The sequence below is a fragment of the Melanotaenia boesemani genome, chromosome 13 (genome assembly GCF_017639745.1).
Source record: "Melanotaenia boesemani isolate fMelBoe1 chromosome 13, fMelBoe1.pri, whole genome shotgun sequence".
In the NCBI taxonomy this organism is placed as follows: domain Eukaryota; kingdom Metazoa; phylum Chordata; class Actinopteri; order Atheriniformes; family Melanotaeniidae; genus Melanotaenia; species Melanotaenia boesemani.
The window spans coordinates 24,808,666-24,828,341 of NC_055694.1; the positions used below are offsets into that span (position 1 = coordinate 24,808,666).

The 19,676-nt window shown below is 37.7% G+C and overlaps 3 protein-coding genes across 3 annotated transcripts; all 3 read left to right on the forward strand.

Annotated features, from left to right (window-relative positions):
• The first annotated feature begins 862 nt into the window (after window positions 1–862).
• On the forward strand, window positions 863–4,904 carry sike1 (suppressor of IKBKE 1). The gene is made up of 5 exons (XM_042004880.1): window positions 863–1,478; window positions 1,649–1,754; window positions 1,838–1,980; window positions 2,101–2,214; window positions 3,846–4,904. Exons 1-5 carry the CDS (start codon window positions 1,320–1,322, stop codon window positions 3,975–3,977), a joined length of 654 nt encoding a protein of 217 aa, XP_041860814.1. The 5' UTR covers window positions 863–1,319; the 3' UTR covers window positions 3,978–4,904.
• Window positions 4,905–5,232: 328 nt separating this feature from the next.
• micos10 (mitochondrial contact site and cristae organizing system subunit 10) lies at window positions 5,233–7,726 on the forward strand. The gene is made up of 4 exons (XM_042003841.1): window positions 5,233–5,441; window positions 6,629–6,676; window positions 6,984–7,090; window positions 7,511–7,726. Exons 1-4 carry the CDS (start codon window positions 5,378–5,380, stop codon window positions 7,517–7,519), a joined length of 228 nt encoding a protein of 75 aa, XP_041859775.1. The 5' UTR covers window positions 5,233–5,377; the 3' UTR covers window positions 7,520–7,726.
• Window positions 7,727–13,715: 5,989 nt separating this feature from the next.
• htr6 (5-hydroxytryptamine (serotonin) receptor 6) lies at window positions 13,716–19,671 on the forward strand. The gene is made up of 3 exons (XM_042004192.1): window positions 13,716–14,936; window positions 15,974–16,108; window positions 19,304–19,671. The coding sequence occupies exons 1-3, from the start codon at window positions 14,022–14,024 to the stop codon at window positions 19,658–19,660; spliced, it is 1,407 nt and encodes a 468-aa protein (XP_041860126.1). The 5' UTR covers window positions 13,716–14,021; the 3' UTR covers window positions 19,661–19,671.
• The last annotated feature ends 5 nt before the right edge of the window (window positions 19,672–19,676 follow it).

Below are 19,676 nucleotides of genomic sequence, written 5' to 3' on the forward strand. Positions count from 1 at the left end.
AATGGCGACAGACACTGGTGATGGACTTAAGGAGATGACTGACCGATTATAACAGAGTCTATGGATATAACCTTGTGGGCCTTCACATATGAGAGGAGCAGAAGACAGCTTGTAATTAATGTGATGAATACTGAACTGTATTGTCAGTTACAGAGAAAACTAGCCAAAACTGTACCAGAAATCCCATCATATGCAAATTGGCTTATGATTTATACTTGCAAAAACTAAGGACATTACTGGATTAAATTTGGAAGTTGGGGTTACACTGCTTCTCGCCTGCTAATTGCTGGGATAGGCTCCAGCTTCCCCGAGACCCTGAAGTGACCAAAGCGGTATACAAAATTAATTATTGAATGAATGTTATACTGTTTACAGTGCAAGTATACGAAACAATTCTGACAAAGTGTCTAACAGTAGATGGCAGCAGAAAGCCAGCCTAGTCTGCAAGGAAAAGAAAAATAGAAGAAGACCGCTGCATTCCCGCTACCTCGATTATAACAAAATCACATCTAAAGCACTTACTTTTTTGTTGTAGTTTCCTTTATTTGTTTTATATTTTCTTCCTCTTTAATGTTCGCTACTTAGAAAGTATTGATAGTTACTGTATGAAAACGCCGTGCTTGTTTTTATTTGAATTTAAGACGATAACTTGTGATTTAGTGCATTTATTAATATGGAGGAAAACAAATATTTTTATCTTAAATTGCCCCCTGTGTGTTATACAAAAATGGCTACCTCAAGATTGACTATTTCTTAACAATTAACATTTAAAAATGGGCAACTGATTTCGTTGTCTAAAATATAGAGCTTAGTTTGTCGAGTGTTTCATAAAATCGAGTCAGTAAAGAAACGTTTTTGCGTTTATTGTGCAAGATCCTTATTTTAAAATTATATAAAACACGAGACTCTGAGTTGGGTTGTCTTATACTCAGTTTACCAATAAGAAAATACACATTTTAAAAGTATTCTCGAGTATTTCTGATTAGGTTCTCCATGTTCCCAGCTGTCTTCAAACGCAACCTATAAATACAACAAGACACGGAAGTGACGTATATATATGCTCTAACCTCACAGGGAAACGACGAACTTGACAACAAAAGGAATACAAATTTTTTATTGTGTGTTTAATCATTTTCTGTTTATTTAGAAAATATTACCAAGGTCCATCACCTGTATGCATACTTTACTGTAAAGACATTGGAGCTGGCTTGGTAATATAGCTGTTGTAAGCTAACAGTACGGGGCATTTTCGCCCCGATTAGTTCGTATTTTGACAGAACTTTTTTACGTTAGAGACACGACTTATCAGTTTCCAGTAAATGGCCTGCACTTTAGAAAAAGTGTTGGGCGATGCTCGGACCCTTCTCGAGAGGTTAAAGGAGCATGACACAGCTGCCGAAGGATTGATAGAACAGTCCGGGGCCCTCAGTCGGAGCGTGGAGAGCATGAAGGAGGTGGGAAATGCCCTTCCAGACAAGGTATGTACCAAAACGCCTTAACACAGCTGAACTAGTATGTTGCAGACATATAGAGCAGAGGTGGCACAAAAGCCCCTTAATTAACTTAAACTTAAATAACTTATATATAATATAATACCAATGGATTATTTTATTTATTTTTATTTATTTTTTTTACTGCTGTCTCTAAGCACACAGAAGACAGTTCAGAGATTCAGGAGCTTACCAAATACAAGCCTCATGTCCTTCTGACTCAGGAAAACACTCAAATTAAGGAATTGCAGCAGGAAAATAAAGGTAAAAATTCCTCGATCTGTTCCGGTCATTAAATGGCAGGTGTTTTGCACTGGTACTAATCCAATCAATTACTGTCTCTACAGAGTTATGGCTGTCCCTTGAAGAACACCAGTATGCGCTAGAACTAATAATGGGCCGTTATCGTAAGCAGATGCTCCAGCTGATGATGGAGAAGAAGGAGCTGGACACCAAACCAGTGCTCAGCCTTCATGAAGATCACGCAAAAGTACAACAGTTTTTTTGCCTGGTCAAAATGTTCATGCATATGTAGTTTTTACACAATGTTAATGATGTTACAATACCTCAGTTTTCTAAAAAAAAATTATGCAACTTCATTGTTCTCTAGGAAGTGCAGGGCCAGGTGGAGAGGATATGCGAGATGGGCCAGGTGATGAGAAGAGCTGTGCAGGTAGATGATCAGCACTACTGTTGTGTTCGAGAAAGGCTTGCTCAACTAGAGGTAAGTACAGTCAAACTAAAAGCAATAGTTCATATGTCTTTGGAAAACTGCTCACACATTAGTGGTGTCAAGATTCGAAATTTTCTTGGTACAATTATTGTCAAAGAAATCACAATTTTAAGATTATCATGATTATTATGTGTTGATTTCACAACACCAAACCTGTATAAAATCACATGAACACTCCTTAGTGGTCTTATTTTATTTCTATATTTTCATATTTTATTTCTATATTTTCATGTTAACATAATAAAAACAAGAACTCTCATTCTCTGCTTTGTAAGCAACAGATAAATACTACATATTAACTGTGGATTTCTCTCAGAGAAAACAGATGGAAAAGACTACAGGACTTGAGAGGCTTCTTTCTGTGAACTACTTCATAAAGATCGTTTCGAGATTTTCTTTTTCTTTTCAATCTGAGTAGAGAATTTAGAAACACAGGGGAAAAAAGGATATAGCTTGGACTTCAGCAGAATGGCTGTTTTTGAAACAAAACCTGGAACAGTGAAAATAAAGAAACAAGACCAGATATCTGAAGTTAAATATAGTACATATCTTAGCACGTTATGTTAGATAAAACATAACATCATTTAACCAAACTACAGAGCATGTACTTTTACTTTAGAATAAAAAGCTGGTGGTTATCCTGCAGGTACACATTCAGTGTATTTCCTCCTTTCTCTGCATCTTTTTATGTAATGTTACGGCTGATGAGCCATCCTCCACAATGACAGCTGTGCTTTTTTAAAAAAAAAATTTTGGGAGGGACAGATGGAGGGAGGGATGACTACTATGCAGGGGTCTCCAACTCCGGTCCTCGTGAGCTACTGTCCTGCAGGTTTTAGATGTCTCCTACTACAGCACACCTCTGCACAAGCCTGTTAATGACCCAGTGATTTGAGTCAGGTGTGTTGCATCAGGGTAGAATCCAAAACCTGCAGGACAGTAACTCACGAGGACCGGAGTTGGAGATCCCTGTGCTAAAGCATTGCTAGTTCCAACAAAGTTCAGGAAGGCAGCATCAGTTAAGATAAAAAAAAAAGTAAAGTATTGTGGCAGTTAGTATGAAGAAAGCTTCATAAATCCGTATGCTGTTTATTACATCTAATTGGAAAGGATGAAACACTTGCTTTATTATGGACTAGCACAGTGGTTCCCAGCCTGGGGTCCCCAAAGACCACAGGGGGTCCCTGAGGCTTTGAACATTAGAGCCATTGTGTTTAATGTCCACAAATTGTCCCTATTTTAATGAATAAAAGTAAGACTGTGTGTTGTTCGTTTAACTTTGGCTTTATCAAAGGACAGGATTCAACCAGACATTATTTACAGTGAGAATCTCATATTTGAAAGCCTAAAACCAAGCATGGCTTCAGTACAGGGTGGAGCAGGGGGTCCATGGCATGGAAATATTACTTGATGTAGATTTAACTAATCAAACTAGTTCCTGTGTTAATATGGATAGAGTCCATAAATTAGTGGTTACCAACTTTTTTTCTTTCTGGGAGCTTTCCTACTTAAAAATTTTTCCAACCGTGCATTTCACATTGGATATTAGGAACTTCTTTCCCTGTATGTTTTTTATTCTGCATCTGTTTGCTGGTCTCATTTGACCATTCTGACTTCTGCAGATTGAAAATAAGGAACTTCGAGACCTTCTGACCATCAGCAAGGGATCTGTGAAGACGAGAGAAGAAACCAACCAGCCAACAGAAGCAGCAACAGCATGGGAAGAGTCCTCTCACCCAGGTTCCAACAACTGATCAGAGCAACTTTAGAGTGAACTGTGGTTGGACCAGAAAAAAAAAAAAAAAAATCAAGACCAGGAAACGGATTTATGTTGTCTCACTTGGGCCACTCTTTTTGTATTTCCTTTCAATGGAGCATAATTTTTAGTAAACACGAACACAGCATTCTGGCTATCAGAGACATACCTATGGGTATATCATTAGGATAACTGTTGTAAATATCACTATGTACTATCACATGTACAGTAACTGTATAATCATGGCAGCCATGTTGGAATGAATTCCACATTCTCTGTAAATTTGAATTATGTGTTGTCAGTGTATTTCAGACACAAGTTCTGGAGTAAAGACTTACAAATGCAATTGAGTTTTTTTTTTTTTTTTTTTTTTGCTGTTATGTCAAAGATCGTTGTCTTCAAGGACACAGTTTCTACCTCTTGGGTTCCCTTTTGCTATGTATACACATAGATTCACAATGAATAAAATACCAACAATAGCCCCAACTATTAATGAGCCAACTTGTACTTGATTTAACACCATCCAAGACTGTGCTTGTTGCCAAGAAAATGACTTTTGGCTGTTTCACATAAGTATGCCTGCTGAGGAGTTAGGGTGGAAACTTTTTATGACATTGTCAGTTAAGGAATTTGATACGATTGTCACAGTATACAACAGGATTTTTTTTCTTTTACTACCATAATTGTGAATGATGCCAGATTATCTATTTGTTAGTGTCAGATTTGGATGTAGAGTAATGTGTACCAGCTGACGGCACTTCTTTATTGGTGGTAACAATTTTGAAACATGCCAACTTTTGTATATTTTAAATTTGTGTGTACGCTGTTGTCATCTCAGGAAATCAGTGTTAATTAGGTAATCATGATATAATGACTTCACGACAATGTACTTATTTGTGTCAAATAAAATTTAATGTAGAAACTTTGAAATAGATTTTTTGTTTTTTTTTTTCCAGAGAAAAAATAATTTAAAATAAAAAGCTCCTGATATTAGTCGAGCAAAAGCATCAGGTTTGAATATTTGTTGGGCTGTTCTTCTCTGTACGAAAGGATGGAAACATTGAGCGCTTCCAGTTGTAAAACCTCGCGAGGTCTTCCAACAGTATGCTGCGTTCAAATGGAACGCTATAACCGAATTTTTCTTTTGAACGCATGTGTACTTATACACGCACACGTCTTTATTTGCAGTTATCTCACCCCGTGAATCTAAAACTTCAGTTACAAAAATTAGCAAATTAAACTAGAGTGTCCTTAAAGGTTTCTACACTTTCTCGTTACTTTGCTGTTCTCGTTTTCTTTTTCTTATCCGTAAGAAATTATATATTTTCCGACAGCACTTGAAACCATCACCTGAGCTGCATTTGACACTTCTAGCCCCCGGAGCAAGCTGGATTCAGTATGTCTGAGAAGGAGCTAGGAAAAAAGTGGGACCGGTGTCTGGCAGATGGTGCCATCAAACTAGGTAAATATGCTGGAATATGGAGCATATAAGGGCAGTGTAATGCCCCGCAGTAAAGACAACTAGCAGTTTATCCTGTAGTCCACTGCTGTCATTGGCTGGACGATGCTAACTAGCTAGCCACAAAGGGCTTATAAAGGACAATTAAAATGATTGGTCACATATCTATAACCTTCATTTGTACTGTAATCAAATTAAGATTTATTCTTTAGTTCTATTAAAAAGCACCTGTCGGTGCCGTTTTTGCATATAAATTTGATGCTTTTCCCATATATTCAGGTTGCTGAAAAGAAACCAAATGAAAACGCCTTCCAGAAAGTGTTGATGGTTCTCTGACATGTTCGCCTTCCGCATAACGTAAACAACATGTTATAAGACAGTCAGTTCTGACTTTGCCATACTTTAATGATACAGATATTTATTTTCCGTTACAACGACGCATTTATAGTCATTGACTAGAATTCAATTTTTCATAGCTAGCTAGAGTAGACGGCAGGTGGCAGGCTTTATCAACTTAAAATTACTATTCCTCACTGAGTTTTTATTACTTCAGTAAGTGTATCTGTACAAAACAGTGTTTATTCATTTATGTGCTGCGAGCCAGAATGAACCATGATATTGTTCTAACACCTAGTTATTTGTTTATAAGGCAAAATATTGGGAAAAAAGTGTATGAATAATATAGTGTATGGATAAATGTTTATGGTTATAACTGAAAGCTATGTTTTCCTGTTGCAACACACCTGACTCAAATTATTGGTTCTTTAAGAGGCTTGTGTGGAACTTTACTACAAGCCATTGGAGAACCATTTAATTTGAATCAGGTGTGTTGCACCAGGGACACATCCAAAACCTGCAGGATGCTGGCTCTAACCTAAGTGATTTGAAGGGTCTGGACTCTTTATTTAACTAATTATCTTACTTCTGCTGCAGGTACTTGGTAGCACCATATTATATGCACTCACAACTTTTAAGTTTTGGTTTTTGTTTCTCACTAATTTAAAATATTTTTTTATAGGTCCAATAAACACCCCCCAATCTAATTTAATTTCAAGTAGTAGTGCAAAAAAAGGGGTCAAAAATTGCCAAGAGAAGTTGAATACTGCAAGCATTACATAGGTGCACACACACATAGTAAATATGAATAATGTTTTTGTAATGTGACGAAGTCATTGTTATCTGTGTTTCAGGTACTGGGCTGGGGTTGGGAATTGTGTTTTCTGTCCTGTTCTTCAAAAGTAAGTAGTTTGAATAAATTTGTTGCTGTATTGCACATTGAAGCCTCAATTTTTCTCAGTCTTTAAAAGAGCAGCTTGTGCTTGTTTGTGCTTCAATATACAAAACTTTCATCATCCTTTGCTGCTACAAAAATGTGTCTTTGTGCTTTGCAATAGTTCATAGAACCACAACAAAGAGTGTGTAGATTTTTTAAATGCAATCAAAAGTATGTAAAGTATAATTATGCTTTCACACATCATTCCTAGTGCATTTTATTTTTCCTGTGCTATCTTTACTGTTTTAGAAGATGTCTTTCTCCATTTGTAGGACACACGTGGCCAATTTCATTTGGCTCAGGAGTGGGACTTGGCATGGCGTATGCCAACTGTCAGAATAGCCTGAGGTCACATTATTTGCAGCTCAGAAGTGAAGAGGTTTGTTTATCTGTTGATCCTTCAGTGTAACACATTTTGATCTTAACCCGTTTGTGTCAGATTACACATTGGCTTTCACCTGTAAGTTGTCTGACAGATCTAAACATAACCAAGTTGTTTGTGTGTTTTTTTTTTTTTTTTTTAATATAAAGTGTTGTAAATCTAAATTCTGTTCCACCTTTAAAAGTTTAATAACTGGTGATAATTGGAAAATAAATGTTACATTTAGTTGTATTGAATTTATGCAAAAAAACAAACCAACAAACAAAAAGGTTTTAGTCACCAGTGAATTAAAGGCTTTCTAGAGGGTTAAGAACAATGTACAGAAGTAACTCCTTATTTCATGTTTTATACAACAACCCTGTGTTATTAAATGTATAGGTCAGGATTAATGCAACTTGTTTTTATTGTCCTCAACAGGAGCAGTAGCTGCACGTCATCAGGGGACTTTTTAAATTTTATTTTTGCAATGATTTTGTTTAATTTTTTTGTCTTGTCAGCGGGAATGTCACCATTTGCACTGTTATACAGTTTGTCATGTCTCTTTATTGATTATCTCACCCTAGTATGGCTGTATGACGTATGTGCCTGATCAGGACAGTCTGTTTATTTTAATAAAATAATCATAACTACAAAAAAGTGCTTGCTTGTTGATAAATTTGTTCATGAGCTTTATAGCAGATGGGAGTAATTTAATATCCAGTTAGTGGTAGTATTATATCGATCTACATCACCGATTCAATCTTTGTCCGATCCTCTCGGTAGGACTGTACAAAAAAGCAAGGGAAATGTTATAAAGAGCCAAAAGATATCATAGGAGGTATTAAATAGAAATAGGAAGGATATAAAATATATATAAAAATATTGGGTTTAAGTTAATTTTGAATGTGAGTTGAAGTCATTTTATCAAAGTTGCCAGCGAGGAAGTGGGTGCAGCAATGCAAATGCTGTCCCATAAGGTGGTGGGCTTGATGTGAGGGGTCAGAATCTTGGCAGGAGCTGATCTGATAAGGCAGATGACCAGAATCTAGTTATGGTGCAGATTAGTCAGCTCTGAGGGGGCTTGAAAAGTGAAGACTATGTTCAGTTTAAGTTATTGAAATGCTTCAGTGTGTAGGACTGTGTTCCTGCTGGAAAGTGGTGGTGAGATCAGCTCGGTGTTTGTATTAAGAGACTTAATTGTGAACACTATTTTATATTACTCATTGGTGATTTTCATTAATTTTCTATAGCCACTTAATCACGTTCAGGGTTGCTTGTGAGGCTTGAGCCTGTCTAAGCTTCTATCAGGTGAGAAGCAGAATATGCTCTGATCAGGTTGCCAGTCCACTACAGGGCCAACACAAACAAGACAAACAACCACTCATGCTCACACTTCTAGGGTGAATTCAGAATCACCAATTAATTTAACATACATGATTTAGGACTGTGGGAGGAAGCTGGAGTACCAGGAGACAACCTACACTTGCAGAAGAAGAACATGAAAACTGCACACAGGCCCCAGCCTCGCAACCTTCTGCTGTGAAGCAACAATTCAAGCCAACACACCACAGTGCAGCCCCAACGGTGAATATGAAACAGAAAAATACATTAGAAATGTTATTTGTGTTGTTTAATTTAAAAATTCACATTTAAGTTTTTTTTTAAAACCTTTTGTTTCATAACTCACACAAAAAAAATCTATTTGCATTTTTGACACTCTCAAGAAATAAAGGGAAAATTGTGTCAAATAAATGCAAATAAATACACTGGGGTTGCTTTTCAGCCATGGACTTGGTTTGATCCTTTGGTCTCAACCCGGGCAATTTTTTAACTAAGGATATCTGTGTGTCTGATCACAAAGCCGTTTTATTTAAAGTTATTTTATCTCCAAAGTCTGTTACTCAGGGTTTTTACCTTTCCCATCTCGTGTTTTTAACTCCTGTTCTGCCTCTAGGTATTCTCAATGTTTTACCCCAGCTTCCTCGACTGCTCTTAACACAGATTTTTTAGAAGAGAGCTGGTCTCTTCTTTTTATCAAATCTCAAACTCTATTTTAAATATTGTTGCTCCTTTTAAAGAGAGAAAGCCTAACTTAATTTCCCAACCCTGGCTCAATGAACACACCCAATTGTTAAAGAGGATTTGCAGGCAAAATGAGAGAAGGTGGAAAAAGTCCAGGCTAAATGTATTTTATCTCACATGGAAAGAAAGTCTTAAATCCTATCAACAAGCAGTCAAAGAAGCGAGGACAGCTTTTTATTCTAACATTATTACAAAAAATCAATCCAATCCTAGAGTTTTATTTAAGGTTTTAGACTCAATTACTAACCCTAAGCCCTGTCATTTTTATGATGCATCTACAGAACTGTGTGAACTGTTTTTAAATCACTTTGTTAAAAAGGTCAATGATATAAGAAATCAAATAGTTTCTCTGAGTCACACCATAACTGTAAGAAGAGAATTTCCCAAGTGTTTTGTTTACTAATTTTACTCCTTTATCTCTCTCCTCTTTAGCTGATGTTTTATCTCACATGAAAACAACCACATGCAGTCTTGATGTCATACCCATCAAATTCCTCAAAGATGTTTTTAGCACAGTTGGACCCAGCATTTTATCCATCATTAACCTGTCCTTGTCAAAAGGTGTTGTCCCTCCCTTGTTTTAAACATGCTGTGGTCCAACCTTTTTTTAAAAAGCCTAATTTAAGCATTGATGATTTTACCAACTTTAGACCGATCTCAAAGCTTCCCTTTTTATCCAAAGTTTTAGAGAAAGTTGTTTCTAATCAGATTTTAGGTTTTATAAATGAAAATGGCATCTTTGAGAAATTTCATTCTGGTCTTAAAGCACTACACAGCACTAAAACAGGTCTCCTTAAAGTCTCTAATGACCTTCTTTTAGCCTCAGATAAAGGAGAGAGCATCATTTTAATTCTTTTAGATTTGAGTGCTTCATTTGATACCGTTGATCACAATATTTTAATTGATCGTCTTAAAACCTGGGTTGGCATCACAGACACTGCACTTGATTGGTTTTACTCTTATCTTTTAGTTAGAACCTTTGCAGTCACCATAGTTAATTTTACGTCCTCCTCTACCCACATTGCCTGTGGCGTACTGCAAGGTTTTATTCTAGGTCCCATTTTGTTTTCTATTATATGCTCCCCCTAGGACATGTTATAGCCCGCCATAACGTGTCCTTCCACTGTTATGCGGAAGACACACAGATATACCTCCCGCTGAGACCAGGGGACACTGGAGGCCTAGCTGCTGTGTTAGTGTTTCAACGATGTGAACAGTTGGATGGCACAAAACTTTCTACAACTCAACTGTTCTAAATCTGAAATTATCGTAATCAACCCTCCTCACTCCATCGCCCATATTGAAGACAGTCTCGGTCCTCTCTCTTCGAACATCACCCCTCTGCCAGAAACCTGGGTGTCATATTTGATTCCAATCTTAATTTTCATATTCACATCAAAAAAGTCACCCAGTCCTGTTTCCTTCACCTCCACACCATCAGTAAAATTAAACCTGTCCTCTCCTGGCCCAATTTAGAAAAAGTTATCAATGCACTCATTTTCTCCAGACTCGACTACTGCAACTCCCTCCTATCTGGTCTTGACAACAAATCCCTCTCTCACCTCCAACTTGGGCAAAACGCAGCAGCTCGGCTTCTCACTGGTTTTAGCAGAAGACAACATATTACACCTGTTTTAGCCTCGCTGCACTGGCTCCCTGTACATCTTTAAAGTTTTACTGATTACTTTTAAAGCTCGTTTAGGTCTGGCACCCGGCTACATTACAGATTTACTGACACCCCACGAGCCTCCCCGCAGCCTTAGATCCTCAGGCAGGTCCCTTTTAGCTGTGCCAGGGTCGAACCTCAAAACCAGAGGTGACCGAGCTTTTTCAGTCCGAGCCCCTCGACTCTGGAACGACCTGCCTGAGGAGATAAGGCTGGCACCATCAGTTTAATCTTTTAAGTCACTTCTTAAAACACACTTTTATCGACTGGCTTTTTTATAACATTTTTATTTACTTTATTTTCAAAATGTACTTGTGCATGTATCTTTTCATTGTTGATTTTATTACCTTACTTTGCTGTGTGCTGTTCAGCACTTTGTAAACCTTGTTTTTTAAAAGTGCTATACAAATAAAGATTTATTATTATTATTATTATTGTTATGTGTAACAGAAATCATATTGTTTACTAAAAGAAAAAATTTTAAAAACTCTTAACCTGTGGCAGCAAACTGGAGCATCTTACACAAGCCCCTTTCAGAAAAGCCAACAGAATTTAACCCAGAAGCTTTCTGCTAAGGTGAAAGTGAAGACTTGTGCAATAATAAAAGTGAGACTTATTACAAAAATTGTGTAAAGCATTAGTAAAACCACGTGTTAAGTTGAAAAAATGCCCTGTCCTTGTATAATAAAGTGCATTTAATAAGACCAATAAGTGGAAAAGTTTTCTCAAATTTCTGGCTAAAATAAATAAATAATAATAATAAAAAAGAAATGTCATCTTAATATAGTTCCATTACTTAAAAAATAAAGAATAACCTACACAAATAAAAAATCAATAAGCTTCACACTGATGGGAAAAATCAATACAATTGAGATGATGGTTTAATTAAATCTCACTGATAGTGCCTGTGACAATTCTTCCAGGAATTGTCAAGCAATATAATCAGATGATTAAAGACTATTTGTGAAATGACAAGAAACCTATAATCACCATGCAAAAGCTTTATGAACCAAGAAGGAAAGGAGGCCTAGCCTTACCCAACTAGAGTAGAATTCAAAACGGTAAAACGGGCCAGACACTGGGCTGGCTGTAGCTCACACCTTGGATGGATGGAAACAGAAAAGGAAATCTTGTCACAAAATGCAGCTAATCTGACTGGATGGGAACATAATCCAATCTTGCAACATTCCAGAGTAATATGTGCAAAGTTACACAAGATGTTCAGGATGTCCCAGTATTAAAAGAGGACATCTGGAACAATCCATCTATAAAGAGAGAGAGAGAAAACCTTTTCTGTGGAAATCGTGGGTGAAGGGAACCTGAATAGGATTGGAGACCTGTATAAAGATGGGGTGTTTCTGTCATTTCAAGAAATTAGTAATCGCTTGGGCCAGAAAGAAAGAGGGGATATTTGGCAGCACATCCAGTTAAGAAGTTATATGGCAGCAACAGGCGTTAAACCAGGAGTGGGAGAAAATAAGATAAACTCTTTTTTGAGCCACCTAGAACTGCTCACTCAGCCTCAGTTATTTACAACATGGTTGTGGATGCCTAGTGTGAAATACATGAAAATTTAAGATTAATATGGCAAAGAGATCTAAACTGCAGTATTGAGGAAAAACATGTTCCTAAATGGGTTAAGCTGATGACAGATAATGTCTCTTATGAATTGATGATAGAAAATCTAAATGATAAAAAAGGGTCAGTTTGACTGGGTCAGTTTCAGTGAATAGATGCCTAGAACATGGGGGGAGGAAGACTTGAATTATGTATTTTGTTTGTGTGCTGAGTTATGCATAAGTATTTTAAAAATATGTTTATTTTTTCAATGTAGTATCTATTTATTTTTATATATTTTGTTTAACATGTTTGTACTGTTTTAAAGATTGTTATATGTTTGACGTATCATAAATTGAATAAAAACTTGAATGAAAAAACAAAAAACAACTTATACATTAAAATCTTCATCTGCAGAGTAACTTGTTTTGTGATGTTTCTCAGAGCACAAGCACTAAGGGGTATTATTCAGATTTTACCATCAGTAATGGAGGTGTGAAAATGGATCTGAGGTGAAATGCACATACATCTGGAGTGGCAACAGCAAGCATAAAAAAATCAGGTTACAAAATCTTTAGCAGATTTTTTTAAACACACATTATTTAACACTTCCAACATCATTTTTGAAGCCCACATATATGAGAACTACATCCATACTCAAAGAGAAAACCTTTTTTTTTTCAAGGGATCATATCAGATCTTCATAGCGCACCACTAAAGTGGTAAGTTTTACCACAGTAGGTTAAATCACCACAACCAAACAAGGAGAAAGACCACCCACACAGTTCCTATGATGCAGAATTAGCATATCTTAGCTGTGATTGTGCATGGTTATGCATTAACAGCTCAATGCTTTGACACGTTCCCTCTCAGTAGCTGTGTGTTCTGGCTGGGAGACACGCTGGAGTGGTCGCCACAGGGATTAACAGCAGTGAGGGATGCAGCTTTACAAGGAGCATGATACCTGTAGAGCACTTCTGAATAGAGCCTTGCTTGTTAATGACTATTGCACTTTTTTTTTTGTGTGTGTTGGTTTTTGCTCCTCTCTGCTGTATCGCAGAATAACAGGACTTGTCTATGGCAGCAGTGCTCCAGATCGACAAAGGATTTGCAAAAGCAGAGCAAATCCACTTCTGTGAGGTGAGGTATATTTCTGAGAATTGTTTCCAGCTCTCTTCATCTTCACAGAGTTGTCTCACCTGCATTGGTTGCGTATGCGTAGTAAAAGCTTAACTTTGTGCCCTCCTCCAGTGCCTGTCATCATTGTGACATGCAGCTGAAAAACCCTCTTTCAGCTATCAATTGGCTCATTCTGTCTCTGAGCTGTGGATGAGGAAGGGCTGTGCTGGTCAGAATGAGGAGATGAGAGAAACACTGTCGGAGAGCTGAATCATTGCATTGGCAGCTGCGGACGTAAGGCCACTCCACTCTGAGGTCTTCATGCCAAAGGGGTTATGGAGATATTTATCCATGGAGAGGATCCAAAGAGTTGGACTGCATCTCAAAACAGGACATCTGTGGTTTCTTTTCATTCAACAATGCCCTTTAAGTGTAAGCTTTCGCTGGGAGGGGGGATGTGTTATTTTGTGGTATTTGGAGAGGAAGCCTAATGAGCTGATTCATTGATTATTGCTAGCCATCATAATGACTGACTCTCACTTGTCTGGCTCTGTCGGCAGCTACAACGGCAGCTCTCCCACCAAAAGTGACTGGAACATCACTGGCAGTGGCCCGTGGTTGTTGGCCTTTATGCTGACTGTTATCATCTTCATGACAATCTGTGGCAACATGCTGCTCATAGCCCTGGTGTTTGCCCATCGCTCTTTGCGCTGCACCTCAAACTGCTTCCTGGTGTCTTTGTTCTTTTCTGACCTAATGGTGGCATTGGTGGTGATGCCCCCAGCCATGCTCAATGTCCTGTGTGGGGCCTGGATACTTTGGCCTGCCTTCTGCCCAGTTTGGCTTTGCTTCGATGTCATGTGCTGTAGTGCGTCTATCCTCAACCTGTGTGTTATCAGCCTGGACCGTTACCTCTTCATCATCTCACCGCTGCGCTACAAGCAGAGGATGACCCCACCTCGTGCGCTACTTTTAGTAGGAGCTGCTTGGGGGTTGGCAGCACTGACTTCTTTCTTGCCCATTGAGATGAAATGGCACAGTTTAGGTCACAGGAGTGGATACTCAACCATACCTGAAGTCAGCATGAGTAACATCAGCTCCTTCTCTGACAAGCTGTACCCAGAATCTTATTTTCTGCTGTCACCATCAGGAGGCCCTTCCTTTCAGTGCCGCCTGCAGGTCACCCTGCCATTTGCTCTTGTGGCATCTGTGCTCACCTTCTTTTTGCCTTCAAGCGCCATTTGCTTCACCTATTGCCGGATCCTTCTGGCAGCACGGAGACAGGCGAAGAGGGTCGCAGCACTGAGCAACCCTCCACACCATTATCACTCCCTTGGAGAACCCTCTCGACCCCCTTCACCTGGGGTTGTTGCTGGCCAGGCTCAGCAGGATGGAGATGACTGCAGTCATCAAGGACCTCCTATGTCACAAAATGTACCGGTAAGAAAGACAGTATTTACAAAACAGCCAGGATAATTTGCATTATGAATGCTAAGCAGTAATCATTTGACAAGTTTTTAATTTGCCAGTAAAAATCCAGCAACATCACTAAAAATGTACCCTGACCTTTAATTGGAGCAGACCTATATAGGAATTTATAATTTTTTTTGAGTAGAGAAGCTGACCCAAAAGAAGATTGATTTTTTCCACATAATAGTGCTCATACTTTACACATTTGGCACGTCATTCTTGACAACTGTACAAGCTGAAACCCACAAAAGTTCATTATCACATTAACAAACAAATAGACACACGCACACAGACACAAGGATTTCAATAGCCTCACCAAAGAGAATATTTAGAAGAAAAGAAGAAACCTGGTTGACATGGCAAAGACCTTGTAGTTCTACTAAAAATATATATAGTAGAAGTTATTAAGAATGAACCCAATAACATTTTCTGAATAGAAGAAGAAGAAAAACACTTATATAACTGAAATAAGAACACAAAATTAAATTCTTTTAGTTAGAACCAAATAACACATTTTACATTCACCCAATTTAAGTAGATTTAAAATATGCTTTTAGTTTTTTAGAACATGATCTGCTTTATGAGTAAAACATATATTTCAGAAGAAATCTCAACTACTTTTTTGCTTCAAACTAACATGCAAGTTGTCAAAATGATTGGTGAATGCAATAGCTTAACATAACTTTTAGGTTTAATTCTATCGAAATACCAATCTCACCCAATGCCCAAAATTCAGCCTGAAATAATGTGTTCTGGGTATTAGATCTTAAACTTTTGCGATATTATAATACACAATTGCAGTATTATTTTGTGTAGTGGCATGCTAAGCTAATTGCCAATAGGTTAAGCAATTAGCTTAGCATGTCACTATCCAAAGTAAAATTACAATTTTCTATTGCAGTTCCCACAGGCTAGGCTAGGTGGGAGAAAATTCAGCTTTTGCAAAAATAGAAATGTAAGGATGCCTTTTGGAATAACTTTTCTCTTTTGTTCTCTACTGTCTGCAGCCTTCAGTGAACAGTGAGCGCCGTCTGGCTCACAGGCAGGGTCGGAGGGCACTGAAGGCTAGTCTCACACTGGGAGTCCTACTGGGGCTCTTCTTCAGTGCTTGGTTACCCTTTTTTATCACCAACATGGCTCAGGTAAGTACAAGCACCTGACACTGGACATAGAAATTAGGTCAACAAACAAACAAAAAACAAACAATCAAAAAAACAGTAAAAACTATTTTCTTGATACAATTCACTCCTTTCCCTTCTTACATGACATTATGTCTTTATCATAAACTGTTGCAACCATTTTTTTCTCTGTCCATTTTAAAATTCAATGTTATTGGTTTTATATTAAATGGTTGCTCAGCCTGAAAACAATGACAAGTAAATGAAAAAGAATAAAGAAAAAGAGAGAAAAATAACACCGGGATACAAAACTAATTCCATCTTGATCTGTCTTGGCATCACAGTCTTGCCAGGCTGAACTAGTGCAGAAATAGATTGGCATTTTAGTTTTGTGCATCTGACTCATGCCAAAGTATAAAAAACAAATTACTAAAGTACCATTTGCTGTTTTTCTGTTGGTGTCTTGATCTCCATTTGACTGAATTCAATATACACTATAATTACCCAACAAATAAGGAAGCTGAAAGAAAATTAGAAAACCCACACTGAGACTAAATGAATGTCAAAAAACAGCTTAATCTAAATTGGTAATGACACTTGTCCTGATTTTCAAGCTTTCAATGATCCAGTCATTTTGACTTCCCATCTGTGTTCTCTCGCTTTTTCCCTGCATAACACTGAGCACAGAGACTTGACTGTCTGCACTCTCCTTTCTTTTCACACTCAATGTGGTATGTGAAACGCACACCCCTCCTTTCTGTCTTTTCCCACCTCCTCCCTCTCTCATCTTGGTAGTATTGGAAGCTCTCCTCCAACAGCTGTTTCCTCCTTCACTGTTGCTCTCCAATAACAATGGTAATGTTCAAGATCAGTGGGCCTCATTCACCAATGTCTTCTTACGAATCTTTTTAAATTTGTTAAGTTGTACTTAAGATTTTTTTAAAGGAAAGTCCTCCAACAGATCAGGCCCACGCAAAGACGTCTTAAGGGGCAGCTGCTAAAAGTAAAAAAAAAGAAAGGGCACATCAAATTTGATTTTAAAAGGCTGTATGTGAGGCAGGACTCTGGTAATGGCAGCTGCTGCAGCTGCAATGAACTACATGTATGTGACACAATGTACTATTTTATACTGCGGTACAGATTGATGTTATTTTGACATCCCCATGGAAAGATACAAAGCCTACTAACTCTTCTAGGGAGTGGCTTACTATGGCAGACCAGGCTACATTAGGATTCACCCTCTTGTTTGTGTGTGTGTTGCTGGTAACACCCTTTAACTATCTGCCTCACGCAGCTTTTTCTTTTCTTTTCTTTGCTGAATGTGGCTCTTTTTGTGGGCACAAAAAAATAAAATACAGTACTAACTAATAATAGAAAAGGAATTAATGAAATGATAAACACCACACATTACTTTAAAAAGTAACTATAGTTACTAGTTACTTTTCCCCAAAAAGTAACTGAGTTAGTAATGGAGTTACAGCATTATTAAAATAACTAATTACTCAGGAAAGTAATTATTCTGTTACTTAAAAAAAGTTCAAATATGTTCCTTTTAACTTGAAATTAATTTGCCTGTTCATTTATTCATAATAAAACTGTATATTAGATCTAATGAATGAAATAGACAATAGAATAAATTACTAACATAAAAATACATCGGGCTGCTTGGATGTCGAGGCTCCATCTCCTCATGAGAGCTGCTTCATGTGATTCCAGCCGCTTACAGCCAACATGAAGGAGTATTTTGCTTCTGGTCGTGATGAACATTTCTCATAACGTTGCCTTTTATCTCTATGAGGGAAAAGTGATTCCAGTTTAAAACTCTTCCTTTGTTTTCTCAGGATTCCTTGTTGCTGCGTACATCTCTTGGTCATTTGTGTGCTCGGCTCTGTGCGCATGCACTCGGCTGCTGACTATGTCTGCCATGACATTTCACTCTTCATCATCACTTTTGCCATGTGGTTATTTCTCTCTGTAAAAACTCCGGTCAGATGAAGACAGCTTCAGTGAGCTGAATTAAAGTAACACCGTTACTGATGATATTTTAGTAACTGAATATCACATTCAGTAGGTGGATCTGGGGGTCACAAGTGACTTGGACATTTATAGAGTGATACTCTTGTTGTTAGGGAATTAGATCTGGTGTGTGTGCTGTCTATTGCACAGATGCTGTTAAGATCAGCAATAGAATAAAATCTGGCTTGACTGCAACTTTTTCTTGAATTAATGAAATGGATAAAAAAAATAGTTTAATTTCCCCACTGTGGGCAACTATAACAATAAAGTTTTTTAGAAATCTTACAAAATCATTACTGTACTTTTTATTAATTTAACCCTTTTTTAATGAACCGAACAGCAGACAATAACACAAAGCAGATTTTGGTCAAACGTGTCGGCACTCAGGTGCTCATAAGAGTACTTCTGAGTATTCGTAGGATTTGTTCTTACCTAGGAACAAAAATCTTCATAAAAAGTTCCTAAGTAGGATTTAACAATTTGTTCTTAAGAACAATTGGTTAATGAAGCCCAGTGTTCTTAACATTAAGTTTAAAAAGTAAAATGATGGTAAACAACCAGAAAATTATTATGAATAATTTCATTTTTACTTTTGTACAGTGCTGCAACTATTTTAGAAATAGTGTTGTAAATAAACGTCAAAATAATCTAATTATGTGGTATGAAGGTTTTCAGGAGGATAATAAAATGAACCATGAAGATTATTAGATAGAAATATTACTTTTTGCTCACAGTGAATATATCCTTTGGGTCTAACAAATATGGTGCAGGCATGTTTTTCTGGATCAAGAAAAAAGAGAGAGCCAGTAAAATTTTGGAGATCAGAGTCACATTTAAATGGCAAAATACTGCATTTTCTTCAAAGCTTTGTAAAAAAATAAATAAATAAGCCTTGAATATTAAAACACGGTGCTCCAATTAACTGTCAAATTTCTGTATTGATTGAAGCAACATGTTCTTTAATAATTTCCTTAACAGCCTCAGAGCTTCCAGTATTCTAAAGGTATTTGCTTTGTGAGTTTTAGCTGGAGACATGATCTGAATACAGTTAATAAGTTGTATTTGTGGATAATCAGGCCCTTCTTGAAGCCTCCTATTTTCTGTATTTATTATTTACATATTTTCTGGGTTACTTTGTGAGTAACTTAACTTTTTACGTGATTACGTTTTTATGTTTTAATGAAAGCAACGGTCTTCCTGCAGGCAGTATGCGAATGTGTTCCCCTTGCGCTGTTCGACGCCATCACCTGGCTGGGTTACTGCAACAGCACAATGAACCCCATCATCTACCCGCTGTTCATGAGGGACTTCAAGCGAGCTCTGGCAAAGCTCCTGCCCTGCTGTTCTTCGCGGTCACCCAGAAGGCCATCACCAGCGCTTTCCATCTCTTTACGCAACTCAGGAGAGCCTAACATTGCCAGCAACCCCCCCTCCCCTCTGCCCTCTGACCCTACTCACCCCCCTGCCACTGCTACTGATGCTGTCAACCTGCTGGATGCTGAGCATGCTGGGATTGAGTTACCCCTGCTTCTTCCCAATCAGGTTCACACCCTGGATTGAATAATCACAGGAATAA

What these genes read in the sequence shown, in the direction of transcription:
- sike1 (XM_042004880.1), top strand. Translation starts at nt 1,320, where the DNA reads ATGGCCTGCACTTTAGAAAAAGTGTTGGGCGATGCTCGGACCCTTCTC. An exon ending in ATTGCAGCAGGAAAATAAAG is followed by an intron (nt 1,755 to 1,837) that starts GTAAAAATTCCT and finishes CTGTCTCTACAG; the next exon opens with AGTTATGGCTGTCCCTTGAA. An exon ending in TTCATGAAGATCACGCAAAA is followed by an intron (nt 1,981 to 2,100) that starts GTACAACAGTTT and finishes ATTGTTCTCTAG; the next exon opens with GAAGTGCAGGGCCAGGTGGA.
- micos10 (XM_042003841.1), top strand. Translation starts at nt 5,378, where the DNA reads ATGTCTGAGAAGGAGCTAGGAAAAAAGTGGGACCGGTGTCTGGCAGAT. An exon ending in AGATGGTGCCATCAAACTAG is followed by an intron (nt 5,442 to 6,628) that starts GTAAATATGCTG and finishes TCTGTGTTTCAG; the next exon opens with GTACTGGGCTGGGGTTGGGA. An exon ending in TTCTGTCCTGTTCTTCAAAA is followed by an intron (nt 6,677 to 6,983) that starts GTAAGTAGTTTG and finishes CTCCATTTGTAG; the next exon opens with GACACACGTGGCCAATTTCA.
- htr6 (XM_042004192.1), top strand. Translation starts at nt 14,022, where the DNA reads ATGACTGACTCTCACTTGTCTGGCTCTGTCGGCAGCTACAACGGCAGC. An exon ending in CTATGTCACAAAATGTACCG is followed by an intron (nt 14,937 to 15,973) that starts GTAAGAAAGACA and finishes TACTGTCTGCAG; the next exon opens with CCTTCAGTGAACAGTGAGCG. An exon ending in TTATCACCAACATGGCTCAG is followed by an intron (nt 16,109 to 19,303) that starts GTAAGTACAAGC and finishes GTCTTCCTGCAG; the next exon opens with GCAGTATGCGAATGTGTTCC.